Genomic DNA, 17,589 nt, shown 5'->3' with positions numbered 1-17,589 from the left:
GTGAACGTGAGGTCCTGTGGTGGAGTGCATGGAGGACCTGCCGTGGAACACATCGTTGCATTCCACCGTAGGTCTTCGTGTTCCACTGCGTCCCAGGTCACCGGAGCAGTACGATATCATTGGATGCATGTACAGTATGTGTGTATGGTGTGAGTGTTCCACCGCAGGTCCTCGATGGGTTCCACTGCAGGTTCTCGTGTTCCACAGCGTCTCAGTCTTGTCAGTTTGATTGCGCGGTCTGTCTTCTCTGTTTTGGGGGTGTCTGCTTTCTATTAGGAAGTTTCCTGTTGTATTCTTTTAACTTTTTCAGCTGAATGGACACTTCATTATTGAACCGCAACTAGGGCTTATTTTCCGGGTAGGGCTTATATTTAAGCCTTACTCTAAAGTTCCTATTAGTGCTTATGTTCATATAACTGACAGAAAAGTGAATTTGCTCCCGTCAGTATTATTACCATGTTACTGTTATCTGTAACCTTCACTATATAATTGTTTAACTCAATCCACATTGCCTTCTATACTTAGATGTAAAAGGATTGGAAGTAGAGGCCTTTTACCAGGTCTGTCCTTATCGATGATGGTTTCCAATGCTTTACTTTATTTTAGTAGTCCATACACTGTACAGCCATATCAGACACTGCCTAATTAACAGTGCTATAAAGTGCCTATTGGCCAGATATTATTTTCATACAATTGGATAAATAATAACGCTATATAGTGCTGTCACCATCATAGACAACACATCTAATTTAGGGTGGCTTTACATGCTGCCATATCCGGCCCGATATCGCTAGCATGAGACCCGCCCCCATCGTTTGTGCGCGACGGGCATATCGCTGCCCGTCGCGCACAAAATCGCGCACCCCCGTCACACATACTTACCTGTCCTTCGACGTCGCTGTGGCCGGCAAACCGCCTCCTTTCTAAGGGGGCGGTCCGTTCGGCGTCACAGTGACATCACTAAGCGGCCACCCAATGTAAGCGGAGGGGCGGAGATGAGCGGGACGTAACATCCCGCCCATCTCCTTCCTTCCGCATTGTGGCCGGAGGCAGGTAAGGAGATGATCCTCGTTCCTGCGGCGTCACACGTAGCGATGTGTGCTGCCGCAGGGTCGAGGATCAACTTCGCCTCAGCGACAGCAGCGATAACTGGCAGCGGACCCCCATGTCAACGAGGAGCGATTTTGGACGTTTTTGCAATGATCCAAAATCGCTCCTAGGAGTCACACGCTACGACATCGCTACAGCGGCCGGATGTGCGTCACAAAAACCGTGACCCCAACGAGATCGCTGTAGCGAAATCGTAGCGTGTAAAGCCCGCTTTACTGTACAGAGCCTAAGTAGCATTGCCACATAATACCTTCATGCAGTGCTCAAATAGTACCAGTATACAGTTATAGCCATATTTTGACTTCGTTAATACAACTGAAATTTCCATATTATATATATACTGTGTGCAGAATTATTAGACAAGTTGTACTTTAGAGGATTTTTTTTATTATTGATCAACAACTATGTTCTCAATCAACCCAAAAGACTCATAAATATCAAAGCTTAATATTTTTGGAAGTTGGAGTGTTTTTTTTTTTAGATTTGGCTATCTTAGGAGGATATCTATTTGTGCAGGTAACTATTACTGTGCAGAATTATTAGGCAACTTAATAAAAACCAAATATATTCCCATCTCACTTATTTTCATCAGGTAAACTAATATAACTGCACAAAATTTAGAAATAGACATTTCTGAAATGCAAAAATAAAACCCAAAAAATTAGTGACCAATATAGCCACCTTTCTTTATGTTGACACTCAGCAGCCGACCATCTATAGATTCTGTCAGTTGCTTGATCTGTTTACAATCAACATTGCGTGCAGCAGCCACCACAGCCTCCAGACACTGTTCTGAGAGGTGTACTGTTTTCCTCCCTCTCACAGGTTCTCTATGGGGTTCAGATCAGATGAACAAGGTGGCCATGTCATTATTTTTTCATCTTTTAGACCTTTACTGGCCAGCCACGCTGTGGAGTAGTTGGATGCATGTGATGAAGCATTGTCCTGCATGAAAATCATGTTTTTCTTGAACGATACCGACCTCTTCCTGCACCACTGCTTGAAGAAGTTGTCTTCTGGAACTGGTAGTAGGTCTGGGAGTTGAGCTTCACTCCATCCTCAATACGAAAAGGTCCCACAAGCTCATCTTTGATGATACCAGCCCATACCAGTACCCCACCTCCACCTTGCTGCCGTCGGAGTGGAGCTCTCTGCTCTTTACTGATCCAGCCTCTGGCCCATCCATCTGGCCCATCAAGAGTCACTCATTTCATCAGTCCATAAAACCTTTGCAAAATCAGTCTTAAGATATTTCTTGGCCCAGTCTTGACGTTTTATCTTATATTTCTGGTTCAAAGGTGGTCATTTTTCAGCCTTCCTTCCCTTGGCCATGGGCCTGAGTATAGCACACCTTGTGATTTTTGTACTCCAGTAACGCTGCAGCTCTGAAATATGGCAAAACTGGCCTCAATTCATGGGCAGTTATTTTGCGCCTTTTTTACCCAACACGCTTCTTGCGACCCTGTGGGCTATTTGCCATGAAACACTTGATTGTTCAGTGATCACGCTTCAAAAGTTTGGCAATTTCAAGACTGCTGCATCCCTCTGCAAGACATCTCACAATTTTGGACTTTCAGAGCCCATCAAATCTCTCTTCTGACCCATTTTGCTAAAGGAAAGGAAGTTGCCTAATAATTAAGCACACCTTATATAGGGAGTTGATGTCATTACACCGCACCCCTCCTCATTACAGAGATGCACATCACCTGATTTACTTAATTGGTAGTTGACTCTCAAGCCTATACAGCTTGGAGTAGGACAACATGTATAAAAAGTATCATGTGATCAAAATACTCATTTGCCTAATAATTCTGCACACAGTGTATATAAAGAAATAGAGGGAACACTAAAATACCATTCTGTTGTTTAAGTGTTCCCTTAATTTTTTGAGCAGTATATATATATGTATATATCTAATATATAAAGCCGAGAGTGTGTGTGTATTCCGCTAAAGGAATCTGTACCGTTGCATTTACAATCACAAAATTATGCACAGACGCCTCATGTGACTCAGGGAACGTCGTAGACTATGTTTTGACAGGAAAATTTAACCCCGCGCTTTACAGTTACTCTCTAAAAAACATGCCTCCATTAAAGTAAATGGAGCTTGGAACTACTGGTTTTAATAACAGCTGTGATTGGTTGCTATAGGAACAAAAGACATTGTTAGTATAAGAAGGTTATGTGTGAGGTAATAAGATATCGGTGGGGAGATGAATAGAGACAGACAGAGACAGACAGGGAAAGAGACAGACAGACAGGGAAAGAGACAGACCTGGAAAAGAGACAGACCTGCAAAGAGACAGTTGGAGCAAGAGACAGACTGGGCAAGAGACAGACATACAGACACAGACATAGAGACAGACACAGAGACAGACAGACACAGAGATAGAGACAGACTGATACAAAGACAGACAGAGAGCTAGAAACATAGACACAGACAGACAGAAACATAGACACAGACAGACAGAGACATAGACACAGACAGACAGAGACATAGACACAGACAGACAGAGACATAGACACAGACAGACAGAGACATAGACACAGACAGACAGAGACATAGACACAGACAGACAAGGAAAGAGACTGACAGAGAGACAGACACAGAGACTGGGAGAGAGACAGTTACTATCCCGGGCAATGCCCGGGTACTACAGCTAGTATATAGATACAGTCATATGAAAAAGTTTGGGCACCCCTATTAATGTTAACCTTTTTTCTTTATAACAATTTGGGTTTTTGCAACAGCTATTTCAGTTTCATATATCTAATAACTGATGGACTGAGTAATATTTCTGGATTGAAATGAGGTTTATTGTACGAACAGAAAATGTGCAATCCGCATTTAAACAAAATTTGACCGGTGCAAAAGTATGGGCACCCTTATCAATTTCTTGATTTGAACACTCCTAACTACTTTTTACTGACTTACTAAAGCACTAAATTGGTTTTATAACCTCATTGAGCTTTGAACTTCATAGGCAGGTGTATCCAATCATGAGAAAAGGTATTTAAGGTGGCTACTTGCAAGTTGTTCTATTTGAATCTCCTATGAAGAGTGGCATCATGGGATCCTCAAAACAACTCTCAAATGATCTGAAAACAAAGATTATTCAACATAGTTGTTCAGGGGAAGGATACAAAAAGTTGTCTCAGAGATTTAAACTGTCAGTTTCCACTGTGAGGAACATAGTAAGGAAATGGAAGAACACAGGTACAGTTCTTGTTAAGCCCAGAAGTGGCAGGCCAAGAAAAATATCATAAAGGCAGAGAAGAAGAATGGTGAGAACAGTCAAGGACAATCCACAGACCACCTCCAAAGACCTGCAGCATCATCTTGCTGCAGATGGTGTCACTGCGCATCGGTCAACAATACAGCGCACGTTGCACAAGGAGAAGCTGTATGGGAGAGTGATGCGAAAGAAGCCGTTTCTGCAAGCACGCCACAAACAGAGTCGCCTGAGGTATGCAAAAGCACATTTGGACAAGCCAGTTACATTTTGGAAGAAGTTCCTGTGGACTGATGAAACAAAGATTGAGTTGTTTGGTCATACAAAAAGGCGTTATGCATGGAGGCAAAAAAAAACACGGCATTCCAAGAAAAGCACTCGCTACCCACAGTAAAATTTGGTGGAGGTTCCATCATGCTTTGGGTCTGTGTGGCCAATGCCGGCACCGGGAATCTTGTTAAAGTTGAGGGTCGCATGGATTCAACTCAGTATCAGCAGATTCTTGACAATAATGTGCAAGAATCAGTGACGAAGTTGAAGTTACGCAGGGGATGGATATTTCAGCAAGACAATGATCCAAAACACCGCTCCAAATCTACTCAGGCATTCATGCAGAGGAACAATTACAATGTTCTCGAATGGCCATCCCAGTCCCCAAACCTGAATATCATTGAACATCTGTGGGATGATTTGAAGCGGCTGTCCATGCTCGGCGACCATCAAACTTAACTGAACTGGAATTGTTTTGTAAATAGGAATGGTCAAATATACCTTCATCCAGGATCCAGGAACTCATTAAAAGCTACAGGAAGCGACTAGAGGCTGTGATTTTTGCAAAAGGAGGATCTACAAAATATTAATGTCACTTTTATGTTGAGGTGCCCATACTTTTGCACCGGTCAAATTTTGTTTAAATGCAGATTACACATTTTCTGTTAGTACAATAAACATCATTTCAATCCAGAAATATTACTCAGTCCATCAGTTATTAGATATATGAAACTGAAATAGCTGTTGCAAAAACCCAAATTGTTATAAAGAAAAAAGGTTAACATTAATAGGGGTGCTCAAACTTTTTCATATGACTGTATATATACAGTATATATACATACTCATACACACATGCAGAAAATATAGAAAGCTTGCAATTCTTACACCTGCTACTAGGGCTATTCTAAATTTACTCTTTTCATGAATTTCACATGTACTTTAGCAGCGATCGACTGGCTCAGACCCTACAGTTTGCATTGAAGCATCTAATGAGTGTGTGCAAAGGTCTTTGAGAAGTGAGGGGATCTGGGATATCACTAGCACAAACCGATGAGCCACCATACACTGCTAACCTATGAGCCATCACACAGTGCTAACAACTGAGCTTCAGTACAGTGCTAACCACTGAGCCATCATACAGTGCTAACCACTGAGCCACCGTGCTGCCCGCAGTATGAGAGGTTGTTGATATCTATCGCACCCTGGGAAGTAATTCAGTTTTTATAATTCATTGTTTGGATGATAACTTAGAGCCCAGAATTCAGCACATGTACATCGCAGCATGCTGTCTTTCCAAATACATTATCCAGAGCCCAGCACTTAGCTGCCGGAGACTGCTGGGATCAATACCATAACAATTTGTATCAGTATTTCAAGGATCAATACTTCACCTCAACTCAGTAGAGCTGGCAGCGCTAGAAATTTCATTTGATTACTTAAAAGGCCAGGGTTGAGGACCTGTAACCCTTTCTTCACTGAAAGTCCAATATAGATATATTGATATAAGTAGGCCTTATACTGAAAATCAAATTGGGGCTCCATCCATGCACTAAAACTTACCAGTGGCTCCCATTAATGTTGGTAAGCCAATATGCTCGTCCAGCCTTAGAAATGTCAGCAGCAATAGGATTAAAGGGAATCTGTCAGCATTTTTTTCCCATGTAATCTGAGATCAGCGTACTGTAGGTAGACCCTGATTCTAGGGATGTGTCACTTATGAGGCTGGGTGCTGAAGTTTCTGTATAATCAATGTTTTATCAGCAGGAGATTATCATTAAAGTAAAAGGTCTCATATGCACATCATTCAGGCAAACTTCCACCCCATCACTACTTAGCAGTTTGCCGACAATGTATAGTGTATTCAGGAGGCTGCCAATTAGTGGTGTTGGCGGTGTTATGCACAGATCAGCATTCAGAGATCTGCAGCAGAGAAAACAGGGAGTCCAATAAATGATTCATTGGTGCAATCAGGATCACTGGCCCTACATCATGCTGCTCTCGGATTACATAGTAGAAACCTGCTAACATATTCCCTTTAGTAAGAGTATGGGATTATTTCTGACCAGAGAGCACCTTAAATGTCCCTCGTGTTGCTTGGTGGCATCGACGCCCATGATTGTATTGATCTATATTATTGAGAAGGTATAATCCATTTTTTAATTTCCAGATCACCAATGATGAGATGTGTGAGATCTGCGAGGTGTGGACCGCAGAGAGCCTCTACCCGTGCAGAATCTGCCCCCGGGTTTTCCATGATGGCTGCCTTCACCGTATGGGATACCTGCGCAACGACAATGCCCTGGAAGTGACAGAAATGGCCCATACGGAGACCGGCTGGAGCTGTTATTACTGTGTAAGTATGCCAACATAATTCTGCCAGTGGTTATCATGGCTAACATGGTCATTGTTCTATACAATCTCCTCTATCCGGAATGTCTCTCTCCACAGGCTTCTTATTTTCTTATTAGTTGTCAAGGGTTAAGAATACGTGTTACAAACCATCGTCGCAGATGCCGGAGACGGCCGGCTGTGGTTTCTGATCTGCCTGGGCGCCAGCCTCGGATCCTGGCAGTGCCAAGGGTAGTTCAGCTTGCTGCTCTTGCTTCCACGTCTAAGTGTGGAGTTTTGGCAACTGAGCATGTGCGGCCTGAATTACCTTTGCCAGAGACTTAAGGGTGCTTTACACGCTGCGACATCGCTAACGATATATCATCGGGGTCACGTCGTTAGTGACGCACATCCAGCGCCGTTAGCGACATCGCAGCGTGTGACACCAAGGAGCGATTATCAACGATCGCGAAAGCGTCAGAAATCGTTGATTGTTGACACGTCGCTCCTTTTCATAATATCGTTGGTGGTGCATGCCGCTGGTTGTTCATCGTACCTGCGGCATCACACATCGCTATGTGTGACACCGCAGGAACGACGAACATCTCCTAACCTGCGTCCACCGGCAATGAGGAAGGAAGGAGGTGGGCGGGATATTCCACCCGCTCATCTCCGCCCCTCCTCTGCTATTGGGCGGCCGCTTAGTGACGCCGAACGCACCTCCCCCTTGAAGGAGGGATTGTTCGGCGGTCACAGCGACGTCGCTGACAAGGTATGTGCGTGTGACACTGCTGTAGCGATAATGTTCGCTACGGCAGCGATCACCAAATGTCGCACGAACGACGGGGGCGGGTGCTATTACGCATGACATTGTTAGCTATCGCTAGCGATGTCGCAGTGTGTACAGCACCCTTTAGTCTGAAAAGGACTTCACTGAGCATGTCCATGACGTGGCGGGTCCTGACTGGTCTGAGCATGTCCGTGATGTAGCGGGTTCTGATTGGCTCTCTTACGTCAGCTGCCCTGCTGACGTGTCAGTTGTGTCGCAGCTGGACGGTCGCCTTCAGGACTATTGGACGTGGTCATCTGACAATAACTGACGCCCTCATTTGGAGCAGTTCTGTGAGTGTTTGGGGCGGAGCTAATGTTATTTAAGGATCCCACCGGTGACATGGGTGCACACTTATCAAATGACATTACCCCATGTGTTTGGATGTCTGACTGAACGCCATTACCATGACCTGGCTCTGCAAGAGGAAGCTCCACACCCTTGAGAGGTCAGCTAGGCAGGTACTGCTTGTTATCGTGACCTGGTCCTGTGAAAGGGTTACTCCACACTTTAGGTGGGCCACTTAGGGGGGCTTTTACGCGTTGCGACATCGCTTCCGATTTATCGTCGGGGTCACATCGTTAGTGACGCACATCCGGCACCGGTAGCGACATCGCAACGTGTAAATTTTAGGTGCGACGATAAACGATCGCAAAAGCGTCGAAAATCGGTGATCTGTGTAGCGTCGTTCATTTTCATAATGTCTGGTTGACCGCAGGTACAATGTTGTTTGTTGTTCCTGCAGCTCCACACATTGCTGTGTGTAAACCCGCAGGAGTGACAAACATCTCCTTACCTGCGTCCCGACGGCAATGCGGAAGGGAGACGTTGGGTGGGATGTTATGTTCCGCTCATTTCCGCCCCTCCGCTTCTATTGGCCGGCTGATTAGTGACGTTGCGGTGACGTCGCTGTGACGCCGAACGCACCTCCCCCTTGATGGAGGGATAGTTTGGCAGTCACAGCGATGTCGCCGAGTAGGTATGTGCATGTGAAGCTGCCGTAGCGATAATGTTCACTACGGCAGCAATCACCACATATTGCATGTGCGACGGGGGCGGGTGCTATCGCGCTGGACATCGCTAGCAATTGCTAGCGATGTCGCAACGTTTTAAAGCCCGTCTTAGGCAGGTACCCACTGAATATGAAGAGTCGGCGCCGGACAACGGAGACGCCCATTATATATGCCCATGTTAGAATGCTGTATATAAGCGCCCGGTGATGGTGGCCGCGGCTTATAGGCCGAAAAAGACGTGACAGGTTCCCTTTAAGTGATTGAGGCTGAGGTGCAGTACCACACACGACCTGAGGACAGGGGTGTCACTGTTTGAAAGAAAACAGCCAGGTTTTTCTTATTGATCAGTCAAGAGAAGCAAAATTAATATGTACAGGCTTTGGAGGGTGCACTTTGACAATTATGTCACTTAAAGGATATCTGTCACCATAACAAAAGTGTCCAGTTTTTGTTTTCATTGTTTTCACACTCATCCCTGAAGTATTTTACTTTTTTCTTTTTTTAAATCTACCTTGTGGTTCTAGAGATATGGGTCTTTTTATTTAGTGAACATTTTTAGGGCATTTACAAGGGGGGTAACTTGCAAGGTCATTGTGCAAAGCAGTGTAAAGACACGCCTCCAAATAATCCTGTAAGACACACCCCTTTTGAGAAAGACCATATATATGGGACTAAATTAAAAGACCCGTATGTTTGGAACCGTATGGCGGATATTAAAAAAGAAAAATAGTCAGGGGAACAAGGAGAATAAAATGTGAACAAAATATTTTGAATATGTTTTCAGGAATGAAGGGGTCAATTCTTGGGAATCTGCTGGAGTTCTGAGATCTATAATAACCAGGTAGTGAGCCAAGATGATGATAAACTCATATCTGGGGAAGGCGATAGCTGTAATGGTGTCACGCTAGGTATGGGGAAGTACCATGCGTACGGCAGCAGGGAAGAGAAATCCTGTGTCTAGGGAAGAGGGAGAGGGTGACCCCTGATCAAACCTTCCGCTGGCCCCTGACCATCCTAGATAGGTTTTGCACCTATGCGTTGAACAGGATACCTGACCCTGGCTGACCCTGAAATTGGCCCTAGGTAGGGAATGGATGGGATGAGCGTTTAAAGGGTACTTTACACGCTGCGATATCGGTACCGATATCGCTAGCGAGTGTACCCTCCCCTGTCGGTTGTGCGTCACAGGCAAATCGCTGCCCGTGGCGCACAACATCGCTTCATCGGTTCATGCGGCGTCACAGTGACGTCACACGGCAGCCGTCCAATAGCAGATGAGGGGCGGAGATGAGCGGCCGTAACATGCCGGCCACCTCCTTCCTTCCTCATTGCCGGTGGACGCAGGTAAGAAGATGTTCGTCGCTCCTGTGGTATCACACATAGCAATGTGTGATGCCGCAGGAACAAGGAACAACATCGCTATTGACCAGACAACGATTTTTGGTAAATAAACGACCTCTCACAAACAAACGATTTTTGCCTCTTTTGCGATCGTTTAAGGTCGCTCCAGCCTGTCACACGCTGCAATGTCGCTAACAACGCCGGATGTGCGTCACAAACACCGTGACCCCGACGATATATCGTTAGCGATGTCGCAGCGTGTAAATGACCCTTAAGTCAACTACATCGAAGACACAGAGAGCACACACAGGAGAAAGCCCATGAACAACTTATCTCCAGGATAACTCAGGGAGAGGTACAGCAATGTTTTTTCAGATGGATACAAGCTGACTGCTTGCACTCAAATCCTATATAGGTTTTTAACTCTATCACCAGCAAAGACCAAGAGGGAATGAGAGTATTTTTATGGTCACCAAGGGAAGTGTTGATAATTAACAGCCGAAAGATGAGGCAGGATCCTAAAGGGAAAGGGATTAACCCCAAGCAGAGAATATGAAAATGTCAGGGAGCAGTTTGCATAGGCAAACGCTGTGACATTCTACAGCCGGACACCACAGGACTGTTTGTCAAGCATCACACACCTGTGACAAATGGAGAGTTAGCTGCCCTAAATTAATTAATTTGTTGAGTAGTTGACTGAATGGAAATGTAGAAAGAGTGATCAGTTGTGAGAATAGCATCAGAAATAGTGGGGACCAAACTCCCATTACCATGCTGTAAGTGTGTTGTATGGTCCCTGTGGCTCTAATACTGACCCAATAGAAGAGCAATACCAGCACCTAATGTGAATGTCACGTCCGGGTTACCGGATGAAGTGGAAGTAGGTCCATTGGACCAAGGTACTGTTCATTGACCCGGGGGAGCGGACCTATGCGGCCACAGAGTCTTCACTACTGCCACCGGAGGTTGCAACAGGTACACACGCTGGTAAGTGTTTGCCCGGAGGCAGCCCTGGGGGATCTCAATACCTCAGCAGCTGGTGCCACAGGAAGTGGGTCTAGAACTGGGACAGATATAGACAGAGTCAGGTGTGGTCCAGGACTGGCTGGTGCAGGTGGTAGCAGGCTGGTGGAAGGTGTTCACAGGAGTGGGGGTAGATGGATGCACTCAGACTGGAACACAGGCACTATAGGCAGAAAAAGTAGCAGAGTCAACACAAATACTGAGTGCGGAACAGCACGGAGGGACCAGAGCTACCTAGAGTCCTGGAAGGGTTTTTGGGAGTAAGAGGAGATTTTTTTTGCTGGTAGTGCAGCAGTGGGGTGAGTGTCCTTTACCTGTCCACTCACTAGCCAGGACTAATGTAGGGTCACTCAGTGCTTCAGGTTTCTGCTACAGGGGCACGTTGAACAGGCACCTCCCAATGGGAGAGGATGCCCTAAGTACCCAGTACCTTCAAAAGGTCAAAGGAGGAACATCCGGGTCGGGTGGTGCTGGCTCTTGAAGAATAGGGAAGACCATGCCCTAGTGCACATGTGTGAGCCCCAGGACCCAGACGCCAGACTAGAAAGTACAGAGGCGGAGACTGGAGCGGGCTGTTGGCGCTTCAGCGCAGGGAACAGCAGGTATGCCAGCAGGATTACCGGGGAGACCTGGGCCTGCGGACCTGGGAATGTGACACGGGAGCTGAAGCGATGAGCCGAATGAGACGTCGAGCTCCCGAGCAGGGAGTGCTAATGGCGTGACAGTGAACTGCAACCACCATGCGCTGTGCCTTCTTTGTAACCATCCTGTGAGTGGGAAATATAAGTTTTTCGACTGGAACAATTTTGGTCTGTGAATGTTTCATACAATGTGGACGAATCAATCACTCTCCTAATATATTCTGGGATGCAAGGTTAGTTGAGAAATAGGAAGGCAGAGCTAAGAAGAACCAAGAAGAATTGTGAGTGCTGCTCTGGATGTGACTATTACTTAGACATTTTGCATAACCTGAAAATTGATCTTTGTTACTTGACCCCCTATACGGACTGGTGAATGGCCGATGTCGGTGGAGAAGTGGCTGCTCAGGTCACTCCACTGATTGAACTTTCATAGTCTCAACTGAGGGGTACGCTGGAGTGTGGGTCAGGGACTCAAGTTTTCGAGGGCTGGTCCACTTCGTGGCATATCCTGTGAAAAATAAGAACACCTACATTATTTATAAACTATTCATTATTAAAGATCAATTATTATAATGGATGACTGGCGTTTTTAAGTCTAAGTAACTGCAGGGAAAAAAAACACAAAGAAAAAAATATCAATAAAGTCTAATACATAAAAGCAACAACTATTCGCTTCACAAACTGCCAATAAGAAAGGCTTAACTACAAAGCCGCCCATTGATCACCTGCTTGAGATGCCGAGATCCAGGCCGTTTCCTTTCAAGCCTTATAATAAGACGTCGTATGTTCTCTGCCTATTTTTATATTCATCCAAAGCATCTGACAAGATGAGAGAGAATAGACGGAGAGCGAGACCAGCTGGGATTCCTCCCAGGGAAGCGCCGCTCATCTAGGGCAATGGAGGGTAATGTGCGGAGAGACAGCGAAATAAAACCGCTCTGCAGGTCACCGAATGGAAGAGCCGAGGTCTTCACAAAAAAAAAACATTCATTAAAGTTTACCAGCAGGAGACAATTCTGTTACACGGGTGACACCGGAGACTGTCAAATTAAAGCAAATGAAATGAGACAATGTGGAATTTCACTCGCTACGGTATGATAATGGGAAAGTAATGGATGTATTACATAAAGGGCTCTATAGTGTAACATATAAAGTACATGAAGCTACCGCCTCCTACATATGCACCACTACCCTTCCGCTTGTGCGGACATTAGATCCTTCTCACCTGAACTGATGTCCAGAAATAGATGCACACAACCATTATTCTAGCCAGATAGGATGTAGATAGAGCTGTGGATGGGGATTTTGGGGCCACACCACGGGACATGGGTACAAAGTCTGGTATTTTACTGTAGGGCGAAGCAAAGCTTAATTTTGCCAAGTTGTATCTCTAATAGATTGTTACCAATGTTTGAATTCTTCTCCAAGCAGGACTGGTAAAGGACCTAGTTGTCACAATGTGATAGTAGGATAGCGAGGGACAGTGGGTTCCTATACTTTCCCTTATGCTAGGGGACCCTAAGCTATCCCTAACCTCAGGGTTACCCCTAATGGTGGAGATTCCTGAGTCTCGTGCCTAGCTGTTCTGATCAGAGCTAATCTGTTTCCCCCAGGGAAGAAAGGAGTAGGAGTGTGATAGCAAGACAGACAGGGAAAAACCAAAACTCAGTCATACTGCAAACTCAGAGTAACAAATAGTAAGGCTATGTCCGCATGCTGAATCTTTTTCTGACCTCAAAGATGCAGTGTTTTTGGCCCCAAAAAAACACACAAAAACACACCCACAGCAAAAACGCATAAAAAAACGCATGCGTTTTTGCGTGATTTTGTGTGGTTTTTTGCTGCGTTATGATTTGGTTTTTTTCTGCGTTTTTGTCCAATGTATTCAAAAGGTGAAAAACACAGTGAAAAATGCAAAAAATAAGTGACATGCTGCATCTTTGTGCTCACCACAAAGACGCAGCCAAAAAACTGCAATGTTTGGACAGCAAAAATTAAATCTCATAGACTTTGCTGGGGAAGGAAATTCATGCAGTTTTGAGACCAAAACTGCACCCAAAAAATGCAGTAAAAAATGCATCGTGCGCACATAGCCTAAGAGACTAAGGAGAAAAGCAAAAGAAGTAAGGCAGCAACAAAAGGACAACAAGGATTAACACCACAACCGCTCACAGCAATAAAGTACTGCAACCATCGATAAGTTTGGATCACAACATCTCACCAGACCAGGATGGAGAAACTATAGCTGGCATTAATGGAATTGTCCAGCCAGCATATATAGGAGAGAAGCAAATGTGACTGGTTCCCCCATAGTATGTGGTCAAAGGTGATTAACAAGCAGCCCAGTAAGGATTAACTCTTGCCAGTCTGCCTTTGATCTACAAGTCTATGGGTCGACGCACGGGTCTCCCTGCGCTGATCATATACATCAGAGAAGTTAACAGGCAGAGTGCAAGAATCTGTAGTCTCCATATATCCTGACGCCACCATGACAGTTTTCGAAGCTTGCAAAAACCTGTCCTGCTGTTGCTGTGGTTAATATGATGCTCACCAAAGTATGGCCAAATAATACACAATTGTGGATGTTTTTAATGTGCATCAATTGGTCAGCCATAGGTGGCCAGGATCTGCCACACACTATTAGCAGGACATCCTTGCCTAGGTATAATGCCAGGTTCGCAAGATCTATAATGGCCAAACATGCTTAAATGGAGATTGCCAAGATATCTGTGGCTAAGGCTTGACTAGAAGGGAGCTGAGAACCAATGCATGAAGGGATCCTGTATCTGACACCATGGCTGGCTTTGAATGCTACCTTGAGGGCCCATTGGTCTGCTCTGGTGACAAATTCTATTTAAGTTCCATTATGTTATATATGTAAGCCAATCAAAATGTAGGAAACGGCAACCACAACTTCCAGCATAATGACAACAGAAGTAGGCCGTTGGCCCAGTATCACAATCAATGAGTGTTGTAGAACTTTTTTATTGTCTGGCACACTGAGTCCTTCATCTTTAATTTTTATTTCCCAATTGACATGTTATACCAAAATGGTTTGCTGACCTCTAGCACAGTTTGTTCCAGAATTCAAAGGGGTCAGTTGGTCGTCACTTGGATATATATTTTATGGTGAATGTTGTACAGCATCTTAACGTTTGTGCTAAAGAAAAGCCATACCAACCGTGTTATCCTAGTTTTCAAAAAAAGCTAAAAGACGTTATGTGGTATCTTGAATCTTAGAAGTAAAATGCGGTTGACCCCTGGTTCTGTAAGAGGCTCGTAATTGCTCCTCCACCATCTCACAAATATCAAGTACCTGAATTCAACTATATTGTTCTGAATTGTACATGACTGAGACCTCTATTACTGGTCACTTTGTTATCATTGACCCTTTAAGTGGAGAGTACTGTATGAGAGCTGTCCCTGGGTAGTAGGACTATACAACAGCTATCACTAGGCAGTAGGGCTATTAGATATCTGTCCCTGGGTAGTAGGATTTTAAGAGGGCTGTACCTTGGTCGTAGGGCTATAAGAGAGCTGTCTGTTATGATCCAGTAACCGTGGAAGATTACAAAAAACTCCCATTGGTGAAAAAACACCAAGAAAACAGGAGTAGTTGGAACCTGGGCTGACCGCAGTCCCCTAACTATCAGACCACACTAGAAGTAGCCGTGGAGCATTCCTAAAAACCTAGATGCCTTGTCACAGCCTGAGAAACTAGCTACGCCTCACAGAAAGAAATGCGGAAATCTACCTTGCCTCAGAGTAGTCCCCAAAGGAGTAGATAGCCCCCCACATACAAAGATTGCGGTGATGTAGGAAAACACAATACACAGATAGGAAAAATAGATTTAGCAAAGGCGAGGCCCAACTAACTTGATACAAAGAAAAGGAAAGGAAACTGATTGTGGTCAGTACAAAATCCCTGTAGAAAAATACCAAAATCCTGATAGTAAAAATGGCCCTGGAGGCCGAACGACCTCACCCCCACTATATATGGTACTCCTGTAAATAATGGGAGAACAGAATAATGAAAAGAACACAAAATACAGAAGAGCAAATAATCAAATTAGACAGGGATAAAATCCCTTTTCCTGCAGGAGAGCTAGCAAAGGGGAACCCCCATGCTCACAACACAAGAGAAACCAAACTTCACCTGCAAGAAAAGGAATACAAAGCAAAACAAGGGAAAAACAACCACCCTAAGGTGTAAACCAGGAAGCCAGGAAAAAACTGAGAACTTATCTGCAGAAGTCTTGCTCAGGGAAACAGGGAAGGACAAAACTCCAAGCCAGGAACAGAGACTGAGGAATATACAATTATAACCAACAAGGATTCGGATTCCTGGATCACGAAGTGAATTACCTGTTTGATGTACTACTTGCTAAAGCTGGGCTGCACCTTACCAAGACTGGAAAACACATTCGGAAATTGCCTTGCTATGCTCATCAAGAGAGTTTTAAACTAGAACAGCATGGGAAGGGAAGAAAAAGTCCAGGGAAATCCATACAGGTGACAAATACTATTGAAAAATGGAAAGGAAGAACTTAAGACAAAAAAATCTGAATAATGAAAATTTGGGGGAATGTAAAAACAATCACAAACTAAAATGTTTTTATACAAATGCACAGAGCATGGGCAACAAACAAGAAGAATTGGAGTTACTAACTAAAGAAAAGAAATATGATGTCATTGGCATCACTGAAACTTGGTGGAATGATACACATGATTGTAATACAAGGCTAGAAGGATACAACTTATTTGCAAGAAACGGACATAATAAAAGAGAAGGTGTTGCATTGTATGTTAGAAAATCATATATCTCCACAGAGATTGAAGCTTCAGAGACTGGGAGTTCTGTGGAAGTTGTTTGGGTAAGAATACAAGGAGAAAACAAGGGAAAGAATACCATTGTAGGCGTTGTGAAGCATCAACCGGCTGTATTACAAAGGGTCGGTATGTTTTGTTGAAGCGTGGGTGCTCTGCAATGTGAAGTTGGCTGGGACCTGTGGTTCCACAGGATTGCATTACATGCAGAGCCATGGAAGGGTGTGTGATGCTGATTACACACTCCTTACCACCTGTGGGTGTGGCTCCAGGGGTTAAAGCAATCCTGTCTCTGAACCTGGATGGAGTGTGTCTAGGGCAGTCTAGGGAGATGCTGGCTCTAGACTTTCAGTGTGTGTGCTGGAGACGGGGAGAGCTGAAGCAGGGTGCTTTGCTCTGCTCAGGAGACCTTCTCATGAAGGAAGGGGCTTTTAGGTCCATGTGCAAAGCCTGGCTGGAGCCAGGGGGAACCTGGTAAGGACACTAGCCAACTTCAGAGGAAGGTAACCCGGATCGGACCTGGGGTCTGGATACTGACAAGGGTCAGTGACACGTGTGTGGAAGTCCAAGAGTATGTGGACTTAATATTATGTGTTTTTAAGGAGAAAGCCAAGGAATGGCATCTTTATGTTATGTGACCTGATATGGTTTGTGGAACTGTTAATAAACCATATGGTCTGATAAAGAACAAATTGCTCCGGTGTGCTTTAATCCCGATACCTGACGTGTGGCCCCCATACACTTGGGGCCCACATCGTTACAGCGTGTACTACAGGCCGCCTCAACAAGCGGAGGATATGGATAAACTCTTTATACATCAGATGACCAACTTCTCAAAAAAATATGATGTGATCATGGGAGTTTTCAACTATCCAGACATTTGTTGGGAATCTCTCTCAGGCAAAAGTAACAGTCCCAACAAATTCTTATCCTCTGTTGCTGACAACTTTATCTTCCAAAAGGTAGAGGACAAA

At 44.7% G+C, this 17,589-nt stretch overlaps 1 protein-coding gene across 3 annotated transcripts in view; it reads left to right on the top strand.

The window, feature by feature from the left end:
- Window positions 1-17,589, top strand: part of PHF24 (PHD finger protein 24) — a 261,283-nt gene that overhangs the window by 165,275 nt on the left and 78,419 nt on the right. For all 3 annotated transcript variants that reach the window (XM_075326812.1, XM_075326807.1, XM_075326799.1), the window contains one exon: window positions 6,781-6,966. In XM_075326812.1, the coding sequence (XP_075182927.1) occupies window positions 6,781-6,966 (186 nt within the window). The remainder of the gene's footprint in view (window positions 1-6,780; window positions 6,967-17,589) is intronic.

The sequence above is a fragment of the Anomaloglossus baeobatrachus genome, chromosome 1, assembly GCF_048569485.1.
Source record: "Anomaloglossus baeobatrachus isolate aAnoBae1 chromosome 1, aAnoBae1.hap1, whole genome shotgun sequence".
Taxonomy (NCBI): Eukaryota; Metazoa; Chordata; class Amphibia; order Anura; family Aromobatidae; genus Anomaloglossus; species Anomaloglossus baeobatrachus.
The sequence above is the reverse complement of the archived record's forward strand: the minus strand, read 5'-3'. Positions and strand labels throughout refer to the sequence as shown.